Below are 21,376 nucleotides of genomic sequence, written 5' to 3'. Positions count from 1 at the left end.
TGAACAAACTTGGTTGAAGACAACTGTATGATGCTGCACACAAAATATCAAGGTTTTGAGCCTCATAGTTTCAGAAAAGATTTTCATTTTTTTTCTTTTGTAAATCTTCAGGAAATTTGTGACCTGTTAAGCAGGTCCAGTTTTAACACATGGGTCATGATTTGAACAAACTTGATAAGAGGACTCCAATATGATGCTACATACAAAGTATCAAAGGTAAATATCAGACAAGGAAGATTTTCAAAGACACCAAATATCTAAGCTCTAGGCCTCATGGTTTTTGTCAAGAAGTTTTTCTTTTTGTTGATGGCAACTCGAGTTCTGCATGGAATCGATTTCTTGTATCAACTTAGAAAGCGCACCATCCAAAGAACATCCTGGCATAGCAATATGCAGTAGTCTCTTTGAAGAGAAGCATAACAAATTTGTTTATTATTAGAACGATGACTCATAACAGTTCCTTTATTTCATGTGTGACCTTGAACCAAAGTAGCTCGTGCTCTGTCACATTCTACTACTGACAAGATATGGAGCAGATATTAATATGGTTCTCTGAAGTGACAACTGGATATGACCTTGACCTTGAACTTGGAAAGGCATTACGGTATTATTTTGATTTTATCTGAAATATAGGATTGCTTCATGCATTCATTTGAATCTGCTTTTATACTTGAAACATAGAATGATAATGACAAATGAAATTGCATATTTTTAATGCAACAAAATACAGCATTCTGGTACACGATAGTTCACATGATACAATATACAAATGTTCATAACAAAATATTTGTAACAAAGTAAGGTCCTTAAAAGCAGTGTTCTGTGTTATCAGAGGCATTTCTACTGATCCCATGCCTTCACTCTTAAACCCTCGACAAAAAACCCTTTGTTGTCAAATAGTCTATACTTTATAAAATTGGTAGCAATTCAGTTTTATCTATTATGATACATATAATTTTGCACTCTGAATGTCATGCACCTTTACCTTGTCTGCTATTAAAAATGATAACACTACTACCCTTCTTTTCAAAGAAAGATCACACTTCCTTCTGTTTTTATCAAGCACTTGTGATGAACAGAAATTCAATTCAACTGATTTCCTGATCAAATTAGTTCTTTTTGTTTTACATTCCACAACCATTAAGTCGATTTCAATTCAGGACTGGAGCTCCTTGGGAAGATATCACAATGTGTCTCAGTACTCAGCTGAGATAGACCTTCTATCTGGGCCAGCTGAGCTGTGATTGGTTGCTTGGCTATGACATCATTTCCTGTCTCATCATCCTTTGCCATTCACCTCTTCCTGTGTTTCCATGTCTGACTCCTCATCAGAAAAATCCTCCCAGTTGTCCTGTAAATAGGAAATTACAAATTGAAGCAGTTAATATGGATGATGATGATTAAGATCAAACAGCTCTTCAATGTTAGACACTCACTGTTTTTGTATAAAAGATAACCTGAATATCAAATTACAAATGCTAAAAGATCAAGTCAAAATCAAGGAGTTCAGCACTTTCCGATTGAATTCCATGTCAGATTGAAAATGAAGTATTACAAGGTTTTAAGTTTAAATTAAAGATTCCAGCAACTGACAAGAATACTAATATATAGTATAGCATTTTCTATTACTGTCTTTCTTGGTATGAGCTAGGAATCTGACAGACTGCCAAACTGAAAATTCTAGGTGTCCAGGCCTAAATTTAGGACTCCCTTCAGTGTTGAACCCTGCTCTTGTAACCTTTGAACATATGTATATGTAATCCCACAAAAATAATGATCTCAAACCAGTGAAGCATCTGTTCTTTTTATATTTCAATCCAAGGTGATGTTAAAATACCCAGATGCAAAATGGACATAATACTTTGAAAATCTGAGAGTTAAGTGTTTTAAGTATCTGCCTTGTATACCTCGGAGTCTGAAGCACCGGGACCTATTGCAATATCCTCCATATCATCCTCATCTTCGGAAGACTCTGAAAATGGACAAATAATAAATTTCTACCTGTAAACTGTAAGACTATTTAAACAACCTTGCTATACATGGGTGTATTGTCTCTAGCAAAATATGTACGAAGTTTCATTGGAATATCTTGAACATTAACTTTTTTTAGATATGGTCGAGGTTCATGCTTTGGCAAGATGGTAATGACACCAAGCCTCAACTTTTTCTTAAAAATAAGGATGAGCTAAAAATCCAATCTAGTTAAGTTACCTTCTTCAAACTGCAGCAATGGTTCCTGACTCGGACCTTGTTCCTCCACGGTTTGGGATTTTATCTGAAGATGTACAGTGTTTTAAAGCACACATATTTTGATGACAGTATAACATTTCGGACTTCCTTTTCCTTAAATATTCATTATTCCTATTAAAATATTTTCTCTTAAAACAAATATATACATGTATCTAAGTGGTTGAAATTAGCGCAAGCGTTGGATTTTGCACATTCCAAATTCTTATTCCGGTGACTGGTTTCTAGTTGAACACCACAAAGAAGCAGTCTATTTTTTACCTGTGAGAGCATGATGTCGACCTTGCCCTTGAGACGGGACAGTCTTCCCAGCATGCTTGTACGGTTGTCCATCATCTGGTACAGGGGGCTTAATGTCTCCACTATCTCTGGGAACTGCAAGAATAGATCATGGGATAAGAAATATAATATGAAGTAATCAATAGAATGTGCTCTTTTTAATGTTTAACGTTTTTTAAGTCTTCACTTAAAAACCTTTTTTAACAAACATGAGACAAATGTTTTTACATTATGTTACAAATAAAATGGTTGTTTCATAATGATTATTCAAAAAACTTTTTTTTTCAAACTTCTGCATTTTCCTACTTTTTGGTAAGGTAGTTTAACGTACGGTACATTTGCATACATGTATAGTAAATTGAGTACAATCAGGAGAGACAAGTATCTTACTGTCATCAGATAAGATGTATGGACTGCTAAAACACACTGTAACCAGCCAACATGTGGAAATGCACTGAAAATGAGAGAAAGATCCTTTCACACAGAATCATAACACAACATCAATTGAAATAAACTCATCAGCAACTGATTATCATGTAGTTATAAAGTTTAGCACTAAAAGAGACTTAACAGGTCTGACAATAGCCTTACGTATAAACATCTGTAAAATTCTGGTTCTTTTTAACTTCTTAAATTAAGAAATTGTAATAAGAAAATAAAGACTAGAGGTCCGCGAAATAGATGTCACCAGTCTGGGTGCCTTGTTTTTTCTAGCAAATGTCACCTTACCTTGACTTAACTCCAAAATAAACAGGGGTCATCTACTGACAATGACCAATGTGCATACCACGTTAAATGACTACAACAAGCCGTTCAAAATTATTGATAAGAAACAAAAGTGTAATCCCTGTGTCGACCATGTTTTGCTGACAACACAAAAAGACATCTCAGCTGGATTCACCATGTGTTTTGTACCTTTGAGCGTGTCCCTGCATCTTACTGGTCAGTTCTCGGACCAGGGGTATGACCATCTGGACAGGCAGTTTCCTCACTGTGTTCTCCAAAAGCTTCTTGTCTCGCATACAGAACACATTCTGGGGGGACAGAAATCATTCCTCAGATAAGAGATTGTTACTTATTTATATACTTGCAATTCATACACCTTCATTTAGTAATCCTAACTGAAGTATTTCTATGTCTAAGGATTGGTCAGACAAGACATATTTGTTGAATCAATTAGCAGGAAACTGTTTTTTGAATAGTTACCACCAGTTGTTCCATTGTACAACCAATTATACCTCTCATTTTGTATTGCATTTAAAAGATTATTTTTTTAAGTAACACAATACTAAGAAATCTTTGTCTCTTCCACCGAAGAAGACTGTGATCAAGTCAAAACTTATTTTTAAAAGTAAAACTAAGCCAACATGATGGCTGAATTGCAACTTTCGAAAACAAACATATATACATACAGACAGTAGTTTGTTGTCTCTACTCTGGAGGCCCTGGACCAAAAGAGTGACGAGGGTGTCAGCCTTCGGGGGCTGTCTTGGCCCTGCTTTGGGCTTCTCCAGGGAAATTGCACTCAACCGCTGCTCCATTGTCATCTGCACATTTGGTATAGTAAATAGTTTGAGAAATTGAAGTGAAAGGTCTACTAGATTTATTTATTCTAAAAACACACTCGACAACAGTATTAAGACATTGACAACTTGTAATCATACTTAAAACCATTGTTTATAAAAATTGCAAGTTTCATATTACATTTCATGCACAATCCAATAGTAACATCTAGGCAGACTAGCCCCATCTGAAATGTTAAAGAACGACAACAGTAAAGTGATGGTCAAATCTTGTTGTTTATCAATTGGTAGGTATTACCTCTCCAACTGAGACCTTCCGTTTCCTGCGGGATGCTGGTTCCTGTGTAGGCAATGCAGGTGCCAACTGACTGGGCACCAGATAGGTCATGTCCTTTGAAACCTCTGGTGTTTTTACCTATACGGGTAATATACATGAACATCAATATCAAAGGGAACCAAGAGCAAGCAGATGTTTTTAATCCCAATTTACCTTCAATTATTTTTTCATATTGATTATTGTTGATTATTGACAAAAATAGCATCACTGATTTGTGTCATTATAATAGTTGAACTACTCTATTCAATGTATAAGAAATGCTGCCAGACAGGTTGAGTTCCATTAAACACTGTCAAGTACTGTACAGCTTATCTTATTTTCAAAAAAATAAATTACATCAGCACAAACTGATCTGTAGTTGTGCTTTGGAACCTAAACTCATGACTGAAATTTCAAAGAACTAGTAGTATTGTATACAATAAGTGTATATCATTCAGAACTTCTGTGTTTTATACTCACTTTAGAGACATTTGCGTCTTTTTTATACAATGACTTCAAGGGATCTTCTCGTACGAGGCATAATTCTGGTTCTGCTGTAGAATATGACTGAAAGCAAGAAACACCATTATTTAAATTATACTACTTATCTTAATAATTTTACTAAAATATTGATAAATACAATGATTATGAACTGTTAAACAGCAAAAAATACATTTCACTTGAGTTGTCATCAAAATATTCTCAGTCAGTGTTTACAGTCTTATAACATACCACTTTCTCGAATGTGGGTTTAAGGCTGTTTCCGTGTACAAGGAGCAGCTTATGTGTATCAACATCACATACATAAGCCGCTAGAATTTGTATAGGCCTGGGAACAGACCCATTGCTCCCCTCTCCTGCAATCTGTACGGTCACCTTTGGCTGCAGTGGCTTTTTTAACTTCCTGTGAAAGTTGTAGTAGTGAACATGTTACAATCAGTTCAGTAGTGAAGTACTCTTGTATCAAACTTCTACATTATACAAAGCAGGAAAAATGCTTAAAACTATGTTGCAAAAACAAGTGCCATTTAGAACACAACTTTTATACACTAAAGCATAGAGCAAAAACAAGGGATAGATTTCGATGTTTGAAGACGGATCTTACCAACGTAAGACATTCACTTAAGTCAGATCGTTCAAAAGTTTATATTCAATAGAAGTTGGACTGATCTGGTGTCTGATGTTTATTCCAGCACCTGCCCTATGGCTGGGCTGACAGAAATTACACAGTGGGGGTTACTGTTCCCTGGGTGACCGGTGGGGCAGGACATTTAGTCCCCCTCACTGTCAGTAGGCCAGGGGTACAAGACATTGTGTAAAATTTAACCTTCAATAGCAGTTTGTCTGATCTGGTGTCTGTGCGTTGTTTATTCCAGCACCTGCCCACTAGCTGGGCTGACAGAACATACACAGTAGGGTTTACTGTTCCCTGGGTGACCGGTGGGGCAGGACATTTAGTCCCCCTCACTGTCAGTAGGCCAGGGGTACAAGACATTGTGTAAAATTTAACCTTCAATTGTAGTTTGTCTATTCTGGTGTCTGTGTGTTGTTTATTCCAGCACCTGCCCCTGTGGCCGGGCTGACAGAACATACACAGTAGGGTTTACTGTTCCCTGGGTGACCGGTGGGGCAGGACATTTAGTCCCCCTCACTGTCAGTAGGCCAGGGGTACAAGACATAGTGTAATATTGAACCTTCAATTGTAGTTTGTCTGATCTGGTGTCTGCGCGTTGTTTATTCCAGCACCTGCCCCTGTGGCCGGGCTGACAGAACATACACAGTGGGGGTTACTGTTCCCTGGGTGACCGGTGGGGCAGGACATTTAGTACCCCTCACTGTCAGTAGGCCAGGGGTACAAGACATAGTGTAATATCAAATTTTCAACAATTGTGTGACACGGTCTGGCCCGGTCTCTGGAACAGCTAGGAATGGTATACCCTGACTGATCTGGCAAGACAGTTGGCCCCTCCTCACTGTCTGTAGGCCAGGAGATCATAATCATGAATAAAATTATTTATTTTTTTGTAGGTGATATTAATGGAAATTTAACTTAATTGCAAAAAATCAATGCCCAGATTTTTATTTTGCATATGCATCTTTCTAGTAATTATTTTGTCACATGTTCCTGGCACAGATATCCACATTCACAGTGTATGACTATGGTAGTACTGACAGGCACTTGCTCTTCCCCAGGATTACATCCGTGTGCACACAATACACATGCACACAGTTGTCAAAAACTCAGGGTACTTTAATATACAGACAGTCTACACATATACAAAAGCATATGGTCACAGGCTTAAAAAAGATATGACAAGTTGCTGGTTCGACCCTGGCACTCCTTGCTTGCATGACAAATGAGCTAGCCAACCCATACAACTAACATACCGTTACTTTCTGTGCATGTAATAATCCTGACAATTGTACAGCATGAATATTTGTCATAACACTAATGTTCCTGGCACAGATATCCACGTTCACAAGGTGTGTGATGGTGGTAGTACTGACAGGCAGTTGCTCTTCCCTGGGACTACATCCGTGCGCACACAATAAACATGCACTCAGTTGTCAAAACCCAGGGTTACTCTTATACAGCCAACTTACGCCATACATAAACATTAAGTCATTGGTTAAGAAAAATATTAGGAAAGTCAAGGAATCAAACTTGCTTGCAAGTTCTGCATTTTAACATCTGGATTATCAGACCCATTTAACTCTTATGCATGTAAAGAGTTTGACAATTGCATAGTATGAGCATATTTGTCACAACACTAATGTTCCTGGCACAGATATCCACGCTCACAAGGTGTGTGACAGTGGTAGTACTGACAGGCAGTTGTTCTTCCCCGGTACTACATCCGTGTGCACACAATAAACATGCACACAGTTGTCAAAACCTAGGGACAGTTACAGGTAGACCATTATTACATCACCTCGACAGCTCTTCTGGTAATAAGTTATACCTAACATCTTGTATTTCATAACAAATATCTCATGAATCTTTATTTTCCCATAAACTAAACTACATAAATAATTTACAGCAGCAGAACAATTGTACATATAAGGGATCAGGTTCAATACAGTAACCACACAACAGACAAAGCAAAATGATAAGGTAAGGCAGCAGTGACTGTGGAATTACCACGTTTGAACATGCATTCACACATTAAGGAAAAAAAACTATAGCAAGTACATGATTATGTGAAGGCACATGCTAGCAAGCATGTCCCGGTTGTCCACAAGCCCCACCTGTCTGGGACGGGGGCAAGATAGGACACAACCGGATTTCCATATCCCTGGTGTCTACAACCGAACAGGACACCAGTCCAGCCAGCTATCGTACCAGGAAAACAAGGAAAGCCAACAACACACATGCAACTATTTACATACATAACAGAATACATGTGTATATATGTATAAACAACATATGTATAAACAACATGCAGCAACAGAAAATGGTATACTTTGATGAAGATGATATTGACATCAGCTTTATGCAATTACTCACCCATTTAATCGATGTTCAAATATTAATGCCTTTCCACATTTTGTGACGACAACAAGCACCAATGGCTGAAAGGGAAATAAATGTGCATTTCAGCAATCCTGACTTGTGTCTTAACATTGTGTAAAATGGCTGTAATGAGACATATCAACCAGTGTCTAATCTAGGACTCGCATTAATTTCTGTAATGGGTGTACCCAGTAATATGATTCAACAAACTTAAAAACTGTTCAATCTAGTCTCATATCTGATTTCATTGTTTTAACTCTATTATTTGCAAGGAAGGCAACTCTTAAGATAATTAAAAATAATTTTTGTTTACCAGATTAAGAGAAGCAACTCTTTTTTATATAAATACATTATTTTTGTCCCAAGAATATTCATTAATTTGATGTGCATGTTACTGCAGACGACAAATAACATGTCTCAGAAAAGAATCCCACATTGTTTCATGAAATTAACGGAGCCTGGTCAAATAGCCCCCAAGTCAAATAGCCCCCACACTTTTGGTCAAATAGCCCCCACTTGGAAAAAAAATGGTCAAAACGCCCCCAATTTGGTCAAAACGCCCCCATTTTGGTCAAAGAGCCCCCACTTCTTTTTATATTTGAAATTATATTTGAAGGTAAGTTGTAATATTTTTAAGATATGTATATATATATCCGTCTAGTCTCAGGACAACGCTTGCAGCGTAACCAGAAGGCAGGGTACGTACAGGTCCATACAAGGATGTGTGTCATTATCACAGAGGTGTTAATAAACACTGACCCTCGGTAACCTTTATCAAAATGATAAGTTTGGGCAAAAACTCTGGACTGTATCGACATATAATATACATTCTCCATCTATGTTATTGTATATTGTATTGTACAATGAGAATACATAATACATTTTATCATACATTGTAAATGTGTATTTAAAAGATGTGAATAATGTATAAATTATTTCAAAATTTAAAAAAAAATTAATTATATATTCTTGTTGGTCCTTAATTTTGGAATGAGCCGATTTTTGCGAAAAAAATGGAAACCAGTAATATAAGAATGCTGACAAAAAATAGATCGCAGATTTTTATATTCAAGTTCAAAAATTGATGTTTAAAGCATTTCGGTTTAAGCCATAAAACATTAATTTTTGAACGGGAATATGCGATCTTATCTTTTGTCAGCAATCTTTTATCACTGGTTTGCAGATATTTATGCAATAATTTGCTCTTTCCAAGACAAAAAATAATACCGTATTATATCATGCATAGGACGCACTTTTTTACCCCCATTATCGTCCTAAAAATTGCCTGCGTCTTTTCTATGCTATTAGAATTTCATCTGTTTTTTTCCAAGTCCATTTCAGGTCGAAAATATCGGACCGGGGAAGAACGCGGTAATAGTAAGTATCTGTACTGCGTCACCGAAGTGAACAACTGACATAGGTAAAATCATGCAAGTTAACACACGCAGAAATATATTGAATGTTTACTTTAATATGATTTATTGAGAAATAAATTGAAAACAAACAGGAGTGTTTACTTTTTTACAAAAGGGACGCTACTCACAGAAACTCGATGTGAGTCAGCACTTTAACTGGATTGAGTTATAACGGCAACGGAAAATCGGGAAAGGAGGTATTTATCAATTAATCGTTGTTCACGATTTTAATGTTTCGATATTTTACAAAACATTTTGTTGTATGTTACTGTTTTAAAAAAATAATAAAGGAATGTGCATAACGCAAAGTAGCATTATTGTCACTATCAAATCTTTTCAAATGTGCGAAGGTGTGAAAAACACCCGCTGTCTGTCATTAGAAAAACATCAATAGAACAAACTATTGCGATGGTAATACCGTATTGTTGTTTGTTCGCACTTTACCCGAGGTGCCTTCTGCTGGCAAGGCTAATTACCGACACGCAATAATTATGATGACATGCTTTAATCCGCGCAGCGACAAGCCTTATCAAAACAATCATTAGTTTTGACAATACACAGTTTTGCAACGGTTGCAACGGTTGACTGTCATTCAGAAGGCATGTCGGGAGATGCAACGGTTGCAACGGTTGACTGTCAGTCAGAACTAGTCTATTACAGCATTTGTATAAGTCTTATATTATGCGTGAATGTTCTCAAAATGTCAAGACATATATCATTGTTGTGTACGTTTAATTACCGAAATACGACGATAATTATTGAAATACACAAGACACTTATCGAAATATGCCTTTTATACAATTTTTGTTTGTTTTTTTACTTCAATATATGTTATAAATACCTTACCAACCTCAATTTTTCGGCTCCGATTTTGACATTTTCCCCCTGCGTCCTATCTTATATATTAAGGGGTTTTACCCGTTTTCTCAACGATTTTTTGGCCTGCGTCCTATCTATGCTAGCGTCCTATACATGATATAATACGGTAAAGTTGTCAAAACGGTAAATCTGTGAGAGTGCAGCTTTAAGTTTGATTCGTAATCAATATTAAAATAAAGAAACACACCAAAAAAACCCAAAAACTTATGACTTAGAAACATTTAAAATGTAGATTTGATGTAATAATATATTATTTGTAAGTAAAATTTTAAAACGTTTGTTATTCTTACTTGGTTAATTGTACTTCATTTTGAAAAAATAAAGGTTTAAAAGTGTTTTGGAATAACATACATATAAAAAAATAAAGTGGGGGCGTTTTTGGGGGCCATTTGACCAATTTTAACATGTGAGTGGGGGCTATTTGACCAAAATGGGGACTTTTTGACTTGGGGGCAATTTGACTAGGAAGCAAATTAACACTGATCAAGCCTCTGATGCAAACTATTCAAGAAACTATCCTTTGATTAATGCATGTTTAAGGTATGTATGAAAATAAACCTGTTTCTTTCATCATGGCAATCCCCTCTTTTTTTGGCATTTTTTTTTTTTTTACACTGATACCAAGATACAACTCAACAATAATTACTGTCAATATGACCTTCTCACGAACCTTACAAATTACATGTTTAAATAAAATAGTTAAAAAATAGCCAAGAATCTTAAAAATTTCTTAATTGTGTACTTCAGAAGTATTATAAAAACACCACACTATTACATACCCTATCTGCACTTGGAGTTGAGGTCTGAAGTGAGACTGGCTCCTCAGGCAGGGAAAATGCTGCAAGTGCATTCTTGTCTTTAGAAGTTGTATCTATTTGCCTGAAAAAGAAAAATGCCATGCAAGCTACAAATTAAAGTATACTAGTTAATGGAAGACTGAATGTCAATATTTACATATCATTCTATACATAACAAATGTCATACAGCCAAACAGATACTTACCTTTAGCATTAGTCTAGAATCTTGCGAACTTGATTTTCGTAAAAACACATAAATAACTTGTTCCGTAAATTTAACATGAAATTAGACTGTTGATCAATACCTATTTTCAAGTTTAAAAAATGTGAATTTTTAATGACCACTCACCATGCATTGACGAGTCTGTCATTGATGGCTTCAGAGAGGAAATAAGATTTTTCAATCGACTCCCCGACGGGTACATGCAGTAGTCTGAACACCTCTGTAGCATGACCAGTAAAGGTCTGCAAATAAACATAAAATTGTGTCAAAAACATTATAAGTCATGATAAATTTTAATCAATTCCCAACCATGCATTGATAACAGATACTTTCAAGAGCAGCTCCTTTAACTGCACAAACTTTGTGTTGTGCTACAATTCATGACCTCTTGCACCAAAAGAAAATGATTTACTATGTTAGTATGAAAGCTAAATCCATTACAAGGTAGTGTAAGTTAACAGTGATTGTAGAATGCTCTCCAAACTAGCTCAAATTCTGTAATTTATAAAGAACGGCCCTAGTGTCAAAAGCCTGGCTTCTTATTTCAAAACACTTATTATTGACGACCGAGTTCTGAGTACAGTGCAATTTTTGAAAATCTAGTCTCACATACTTTCAGGATCTGCCTCGTCTCCAGATCCCACAGTTTGATGGTCCTGCCTGCAGACAGTAGATGTGTGCTGGAACATCGGCACAAACTGTAAACTCCACTCTTATCGGCCTTCCACTTGCTGAAAAATGTATAGTTTATAATACATTGTATATATGCTGACCCATTTTCACTGGTCCTACATATCATGCTGAGCAATTGTTGAGTTTTTTGAAGATTGAATCACTGATAAATTTGTGAAAGGATTAAGAAACTTCCAACACAATTTTGTATAAATATTTGACCTAGAGACCAGGGGCTGTTTCAATCAAGATCTTAGTAAATTTTAATCTTTAATTGGAATTATCTTGTTGTCATATTTTCTTTATTTTTCTACATATTTGAGTGATTGAAGTATTAAAAACAAGAGCTGACATACGACAGAACCCCTGACTTTATGTCTTAGAGATAATTGCATTCATGGGCCCATCAATCAATCAGAGGCCATCATTTGTATTTAGGATGATATGGAGTTATCTAATCTAAGTATGTGATGGTCCTGAACAACTGTGTGAAGTACATTGTATGAAGTGAATTGTATCGAATGAAAGGTATTGGAATAGTGAAAATGCCAACTTGTCCTAAGACTTGAGCCAGACACTATGTGCCCTTAAACTTAACCTAAGTTCCTGAGTCAATCAGGGGCCATAGTTTGTATTTTGGATGGAGTTATGTTACCTAATTGTGTGATGGTCCTAAATGAGTAGATGTGTATGCCCCGTTTCCCACCTTGTAGGTCTAGGTCGCACCATGTGTTAAAACTAAATATTCAATGCTTGTGGTTATATTGAGGGGTATGGTTCAGTCATCGAAATAAGACTTATGAATGAACAAGCTCGAATTCTTATACTATTGCTTTGCATCAATTTTTTGAACAAGCCCTACAATATAAATTCAGAATTTGCGCAAGCTGGGAGGACATTTTACCAGTGAGGGCTTGCAGACTTGTGTTAATTTCGACCACTGATAAGTATTAAGTGATTTAAATGAAAAGTATTGGTGTTATAATTGTTAATGCCAACTATCCCCAGTGATTTTTTTTTGGAATTATTTCGACTGCCTGTGCCTTGCAAATTGGGAAAAAAGTTGACATTGGGGAAAAATACAAAATCAGGCCAAAATAGCTAATATAATGGTAAATATACATGTTCAAACTTTTTTTTATGCATACCTTATGCTGTGAAAGAATAAGTATTGTCATGATTTTGTTTATATTTCAAGAAATTTCATTGATTTTTTATTCATTAATGTAATCTACATTAATCAAATTGAGAATTTTTTTTTTGGGAAAGATGGACATTTTTTCGCAAGGGGAAACAGCCTTTAGAAGGCAGTTATTTGCACCAAAAAAAAAATCACTGAGCCCTGAAACTTTAACCATATGCAGGTGCAAGTAATATAGCCCTCCTTATTCTATGAATAGACAAGCTAAAAATTAACAAAGTTGAGGAAATGACAAAATCAATGTATTGCCTTTTTTGACCTTTATACAAATTCAACATCATTAAATCTTCGCCTAAAACTTTTATTGAATGAGCCTACAATTATTTTTTTTACCAGAAATTACCATACTTCACTGGTCTCAAATATCATGAAGCCAAATGGTCTCATAAAATTCTATAATGATTAGGTAATTAGGTAAAAACTGTTGTAGTTATAACATAGAAATAAAATAACAAAAAATTGTTAACGATACCTGAACGCGCGGGTAGCCAATTCAAGGCAGCATTTACTTCCCTTTGAGAGGGGTGTTGACAGTGAAGGATATTTGTCACTCCCTTGTTGACTGTTTTATTCAGTAAATACTCTTTGCTTTTGAATGAATACTCTCTGAGGGCATAACGGTCCTTGCAAAAAAATCTTATATAACACCCAAACCTTATCTAGAGCACTGTGACAATACTTACTGCTTTATTTTCCCTTTAGTGACTTCCCACTGCACAATGTGTTGATCACTTGAGCAGCTGTACAGACTGTCACTCTCTGAATACCAGACAATTCCATTCACCCGATCTGAATGACCATCAATCTGAAAAATCCATACATATATACTTAGATGTATGATATATCCCTTTCAAATTATTTTTTTTCACTTGAAATTGCATGTTTGTAATAAATAATGTTGAAATAATATGAACCTTTAAAGTACTAGTATTTAGATTCCAAACATGATTACGAGAATTTGGGTAGACTTTTTTCCAAATTTTACTGTTTTGGTATATTTGTACGTGTCCATTAAAAATATCAAGCGCCCATTGTTTTTTTGACATAGAAGGGCAGTGATGCAATCTATAAAATAGTTGCCCCTGTCTCAAAATTCCCATTGACTTGATGAACACACATACCAATTGACTGTGAAGATCCCCCTTCACAACACTGTACAATAACACAGAGCCTGTAACAGTACCAATGGCCACTAGACCCAAATCTGCAATGGCCTGTCCAACATCCCCCTTTCCACTTCTTCTCCGTTTTTTTCTAGGCGACTCCTGAAATTAAGAAATAGCGGGTGGGAAAATCCCCAGGAATTTTTATACATCACCCAGTAAGGGATAAACATCCACATCCTTCTGGCCAAAAAATCCCACAACTTTGTACAATACATTTACTTACAACAAATGTACTCCAGGTTTTTTTTCGGTATTTTGAGAATATGACCTATACCCGTGAGATTGGGAATTTTCGCGTCAATTTTGGCAAAATTGGGAAATTCTTCATAAATAATTACAAAGGATATAATTTATATAATACTATAATGAATAACATTGGTATTTTCAACATAATATGCACTGAATCCGTTAACACCTTACATTGTTTAATCCCTTGTTTTAACTCTTTGAAAGAGTAAATTGTTTGATTAACAAGTTTTTAAAAATTTCAGAGACAATTTAATGGGCTTATCTTTCTCTTAAATTGGATACAAAATCTACTGTCTATTTAAAATGATGACTTTCAGACTCAGAGAAAATGGAATGAATATATCAATATTTGTTTGCAATTGATCAAAAAACAAAAGAATGAATTTTGTAAAATTTCATCAACATGTTTCCTTCGGCATTCATCAAAAAGTAAATACACCATCATTATAATAAATAAATACTTGGTCATTTCACCCAGTTGTCTACTTTCAGTTTCACTTCTCAGTTCTGTCATTTTCCGATATTGGTCAATGTCATGTATGTAAACATGTAGGTGAGGGATGACAAAGAACAGCATTGTCTATTTGTTATTTTAATCCCCTCCTGCACCGAATAATTTTCTGTCAACTTTAAATTATTAATCCTTTTGTTGAAAATGACACATGTTTTTAACACAATGTGAAGAACTCCAAACTGTTACATGCTCTCGATTGGATAAAAAATATAGTTCAACCAATGAAAATCAACCTTTCACCATGACGCAGATATTACATCATTGTATGTCTTTAGACGCTTGCATGTAGGGGAAATAACTGTTTTGTTTATATTTTCATCGTCCTTTTTCTTATTTTCTTTTGAAGTTTTAGAACTCCAAATTGGGAATTTTTATTCGGAAATTGTGGAAAAAAGATACTTTTTGCCATTGGAAACATGACCGAATACCGGCTATAAATATTGCCGAAAAAACAAACACCTGTACTCAATACAATGTTTTTTAGTTAAAAAGAGAAGCCAGTTTAAAACAAGAGCTGTCACAGTATGTGACGAAGGCCCCCGATTGTGACATTGACCTATGAACATGGTCAGTACATGAAAAGTTGATCTTGCCTTAACATGTCAAATACATATGGCAAGTTATTTTAAATTGCCTCTGAACATAAAAAAATACCACCCATAGTTGACAACCGACACTGTTATGTCCTTATATATGCAGCATTCCATTGTGAATAAACACCCAAGTGTGACCTTGACCTTAGAGGTAGGGACACGGGTCGTTCACGCGACACGTTGTCTTGGTATGTGGAACACATGTGGCAAGTTATTTTAAAATCTGTCCATACATGGGAAAGTTACAGCCCGGACACGACAACCTATACTCTATGTCCTTATATGCAGCACTCCATTGTGAATAAAGACTAGCGTGACCTTGACCTTTGAGGTAGGGGCACGGGTCTTGCACGCGACACGTCGTCTTGGTATGTGGAACACATGTGGCAAGTTATTTTAAAATCTGTCCATACAAGGGAATGTTACAGCCCGGACACGAGTTATAGAGCCGGACACACGGACGGACGGAAGGACGGTGCGATTTTAATATGCCCACCTTCGGGGGCATAAAAATGTAAAATGGCCATAAGAATTATAGTGCAAGAAACATATAAAAATTAATCTAGCTTGGATACTGTTTTAGTTATCCCAGGACTGATATTTTTTTCTGTCAACAGCTGTATTTTAAATAAGTCAAGGGCCATAATTCTGTATTACCTTGTCTGACGAAAAAAATACTAACCTGCATAATCTCCATATTGCCCTCTTTCCACATACTAAGTTTCATGAACCTAGCTTTGATACTTTTTAAGTTATAACGGGACCAAATTGGCTATATTTTTAATAAGTAAAGGGCCATTACTCGGCAAAACTTTGACTGACAAAACCCCCCAACTAATGTGCATAATCTCCATTTTACCCTGTATCCATATACTGAGTTTCATGAACCTAGATTTGAAACTTTTTTGAATAATCACAGGACCAAAATGGCTAATTTTAATAAGTCAAGGGCCATAACTCTGCATTACTTTGTCTGACGAAAAAAAATAAACGAAGATGCATAAACTCCATATTGCCCTCTTTCCACATACTAAGTTTCATTAACCTATCTTTGATACAATTTGAGTTATTGCAGGACTGAGATTTTTGTGGACGGACGGATGGACAGAGGGTAAACCGGTAGGGGACTAATTACTATTGGGTCTTGCATCTGAAATAATGTTGATATTTCGCGGTCTCGGACATGTTAAACAAATCCTTTGGGCATATGTCAAAATCTTTTGAAATTCAGAACAAAATGGCCTCGGAAAGACTACAGAAATATGGCATGAATGTGATCTGAATGAAATTGAAGATCAGAACAGAATATTCAGTTCAGAGTAATTCTACTCATTTCTGTTGAGGTTAAGTGCCTTCAAACATGACATTATACCATTTTTTTAGCATTATTTTGAAATCTCTATAAAATCGGTTCAAGCCATAGACCATCAGCATTCTCTTCAAAGTCCAGAGGTTTCAACTTGTATTTTAAAGAAGCAGGGTAAATAACTAAACATAAGTGGGGTTTGGGAATACTGTTCCTAGTAATTTTCAATGGGCAGCACAAGATACAAGAATCTTAATTTAAAGTCGGGTAAATGCTAAAAGCTCAATGAGCTATTTAACAAAAAAGCAGTGATGAATTTAAAGATTGTAATTTGCACAGGTTAGGAATTATCAATGGACTGGCCACATTCTGCGGTCATGGATAATCCGTGAAAGTGCAAGCACTTATTTCCAACGGGGTCCTTTGTTTTTGCTGAAGGGACAGCACGCTGAAGAGACAGTGATGGGATACAAGGAAATCCGGGTGCGATACCCTAGCTCTTTTTCGAAGAGACCCCCTTGGTTCTTTTACGTGCTCAGTGTAAAGCACCGATACACAGGGTACAACTTTCCTGGGTTAACCCTTTAGCACATAGACAAGTGGCCAGATTACACCTCCCAGTCAATAGCCATCTTACTGATAAGCAGTCCTTATCTGTATAGGTACTTTTCAGGATATTCGAAAATGAGCAAATGAATACAGCAGTATGACCTTAAAATCAATATTACTCTAAATAATTGTTTCCAAATCTTTTTTATGTGAATACATTTTTTATAGATAATTAAATTATCTAATTAATGATGTCAATGATGAAATATAAAATTATTTTATTTCATCTGTGAATGCATTTCCAAGATGGAATCGTAACATTTCTTTGAAATGTCATAACTGCATTAAATCAAAGGGTAATAATATGCTGGGATCGATCTAAATTTTATTACCCCTATCATAAAAAAGACCTATCTGGATTAAAAAGCCGACAAATGATGTTCTTGTGTATAATACACAGAAATGTGGCAGGAATATCCGGTGTCATCCAGCTGAGAGATCCAGTCCAGAGTGTCTGTTTAACTTTATTACCCCCTCATAAAATTCTTTACAAAAAGAAAGCTGATAAATGTTTTCCAAGTAATGAATAAAAAGAGCTAAATCATCAAACGCTTGCACAAATGTTGTTTACTTGACCTATTTTACGACTGGAACCATGCTGGCCATCGATTAGCAAAGCATAATTTTACTCATCATTTTCTCAGCTACTCATTGTTTCTATTGTTTGTAACACAAAATATTATCTACAAATAATTATTATCTTTATTGATTTCAATGGTAAATTAAACTGACATAATATATTCAATGATTTACACATCAATGTTTTGGGGGAAATTCCATACTGTACAGTACTGCCATTCCTCGAGGTTTTATTACGTCACAGTGGGATCTCACACATGTGATTGGCAGTATAAATAATACCCTTCAAATTTTAGCGGACGACATTTTCGAGGGAAAATCAATACCCAAAGGTTAAACTTCAGCTTTATAAACATCCGGGATATTGTTTACAAAAAGGAAGATGCAATATTGAAGTATTGAAATGACCCTATTGAAATATGCGGGAGATGCGTTTACATCCAGTAGTGTATAGGGTCGGCCAGATGCGTTTACATCTGCTAATGAGCTATGTCGGCCTTTCTCGTATACATGCGCTAAAGGGTTAAATAAGTACTAAGTACACCACTTTTCCAAGCACTACCCTTTAAATGCCGAGCGCCAGGCAAGGGAGCTACTTGTACCAATTTTAAAAGTCTTTTGGTATGACGCGGCCAGGGATCGAACCCACAACCTCCCACTCCGTAGGCGGGAGCTTAACCACTAGGCCACGGAGACGGTTACGGAGGTAGTCAATGATTCTTTGAAAGATCAATTTATGCAATTAATTCAACGCATCAGAGAAATATATGACTAACTTTACATACAAGTTATATTATACAAAATTCGTTTTCAAAAATTTAGTGTTTTTTGTTGTTTTGTTTTTCAACTTCCAAGTTGTTCCAAGTTCAATTTTCTTTTGGACGATTAATAATTGTGCTACTAATATATAAATTATACAGTTCTCCATATGAATGTAATCATCAACAAATACACCTTTTGGGGCTATTCAACATGTACAGTACTAAAAACGTATTTCTATATGTATGACAGTGTGTCATATGAAGAGAATTCTGACAATTTCCATACGTGTCATATGAAGGGGATTCTGACTCTTATAAGTTTTGCACCGCGCGATTCGGATGCATCGTCTTTCTAAAAGTGTCATTACTGATATTTATGTACATCTCATATGCATGTCAGCTCTGTCAGACACAGCAATTATAAGTGCTCTGACAAGTTTCAAAATGAACAAATACAGTCGAACACGTTTTCATAAACTCACGGCTGGTTTACTCAGTTGATTCCATGACAGGCAGGTACAGGAGGCTGACAGGTGGGAGCTAGGTTTGTATTCACTTCTTAACGACCCTGTGGCTGTTTCCCAAACTTTGACAGTGCCATCATGAGATGAATGAATGGCTAATTCACCATCCGGTGATATTTCGACCGTCGTCGACTCCATTTTTTTAAACACGTGGGATTCACTGCGCATGTGGAGAATTATGTCTGCCGTGACCCGGTATCGCTTATCGGAAAAGCCAGGACTACAACTGATCCATAAAGGGATAAATGCCGGGATCACCACAGTTGGTAGCTCGGGAAAAGTGTTCAAGATAGAAAGTTTAAAAGACTCTTGTAAGAGCGACCCATTCCAAAACTATTGAAAATATGCGTGTACATTTTAAAACCGGACACATATCAGAAAAAAATGAAATTAGTTATGTTAATATGTACCATGATATAATGAGTAAAACAGTTTAGCTTTACGTTAAGAATTCCTAATGTGTAAAACACCTTTATTAAATAAAACACAAGAAACATGTGTTCATAAGTTTGATACTACTATTGTTTATCAACTATTAGCTGTTTATCATTATAATCCTTAAATCGAAATAATAATGGAAAACGACTCTTGAATATGAACACTATATTACATCACATTCAGTTAAAAAAGATATGATAATGAAGCGCGTTAGCCATTTAATTTACAACCAAAAAATAAGTCGAAATGCTGCTTGCTTTCTATTAACCTGTGTGTTTAATTCATACACATGCATGGTCTTAAATTTGTTTTAGTTTCAGCTCCATATTTTTATTTTACCCGATTTATCAATGCAATTATATTCAGTTTAATGATATTGGTGAAAACATAGATATTTAAAAGGGTATAAAAGACTGGCCGTACCGGACCAAATCCGGACCAACGGAAATATCCGAACTGTTACGGAATTCGTTCAGAATTTTCCTAATTTTGTGTTGGTATAAAAGACTGGACGGACCGGACAAAATTAAAATACGCATTGCTATGTTTTATAGATATTTTATTTCTATTATTTTGTGAGAAGGTGTGTACGTGAGTACTCAGGTAGATTAGTCGAAGAAGCATTCTCATAAAAAAGGCTTCTTTCATATATTTACAAATATTAATACGTTCTTTCTTATTGATCAGACGACGTCAATAATTTATGAAACTTAAAAACAGGTGGATACACATCTAGACATAACGTTTGATGTATGTTTTTATAGTTGAAAATAACATCGACAAATACATACAAAGTGTTATCCCATATTCATCCTTTTTATCTTATCATGTTACTGTTTATTTTGACATTTCTTTAACCAACAGACTGCAGATAATTGTTTGACAGCTAAGATGTCACGCATGTTGAACAGGAACATTTTTTTTTCAATGGGACTACCGAGTGTTAAATCCAGTCAATTATAAAGGTTATGTGATACATATAATATTATAATCGGTAAATAAGTAACATACTTTCCATTTCATCAATAATATAAACTCGGAAAAGATTTTAAAAAATAAGGGAAAAAATAGTTCTACAATCTTTCACAAATCTCTAAAATTAAATTATGTAAACTTGTCATATTTCCAATTTTCAGTGATTGTAGATAGTCATACACAGGATAAATCTCCATAAACAAACAAGTAGGTGATAAAATGCAAAATGAGCATGTGGGAAAGAAAATTAGAGTTATTAAATTAAATGAGTATACATTAATTGTAGTAATCATTACTACTGTGTGCGGCACAGGGGCTTCTCTGGAGCAATTACCCTAATATATTAAAACATATTGTATATTGTATATTACAATAACTTTAGGTTTAGCTTTTATTTTCGGAGAGAACCCCCTGTGTAGTAATACATACATAATCATTGAACATAAAATGCGCCCAAAGGGCAACGTTTTGAACTGGACATAATTACATGTTATATGTAGGGGTGGTTGTTGTCGCTTCAATTAATCCCAGCCTCAATTTTCTATTATTCTGATGACTCCACAGAATTTTATAGATGGAACTGTATAAATGCAAAG

The 21,376-nt window shown here is 35.5% G+C and overlaps 1 protein-coding gene across 1 annotated transcript; it reads right to left on the bottom strand.

Annotated features, from left to right (window-relative positions):
- Window positions 1-696: 696 nt before the first annotated feature.
- Window positions 697-19,532, bottom strand: LOC128209926 (WD repeat-containing protein 43-like). Its single transcript, XM_052914191.1, has 17 exons — window positions 19,326-19,532; window positions 14,188-14,331; window positions 13,750-13,871; window positions 11,807-11,924; window positions 11,320-11,435; window positions 10,953-11,052; window positions 7,874-7,938; window positions 5,098-5,269; window positions 4,846-4,932; window positions 4,348-4,464; window positions 3,939-4,073; window positions 3,442-3,560; window positions 2,917-2,980; window positions 2,509-2,622; window positions 2,212-2,275; window positions 1,908-1,972; window positions 697-1,351 (listed from the first exon to the last, which is right to left on the bottom strand). Exons 1-17 carry the CDS (start codon window positions 19,503-19,505, stop codon window positions 1,280-1,282), a joined length of 1,854 nt encoding a protein of 617 aa, XP_052770151.1. The 5' UTR covers window positions 19,506-19,532; the 3' UTR covers window positions 697-1,279.
- Between the last annotated feature and the right edge of the window lie 1,844 nt (window positions 19,533-21,376).

The sequence above is a fragment of the Mya arenaria genome, chromosome 11, assembly GCF_026914265.1.
Source record: "Mya arenaria isolate MELC-2E11 chromosome 11, ASM2691426v1".
Lineage (NCBI taxonomy): Eukaryota > Metazoa > Mollusca > Bivalvia > Myida > Myidae > Mya > Mya arenaria.
The sequence above is the reverse complement of the archived record's forward strand: the minus strand, read 5'-3'. Positions and strand labels throughout refer to the sequence as shown.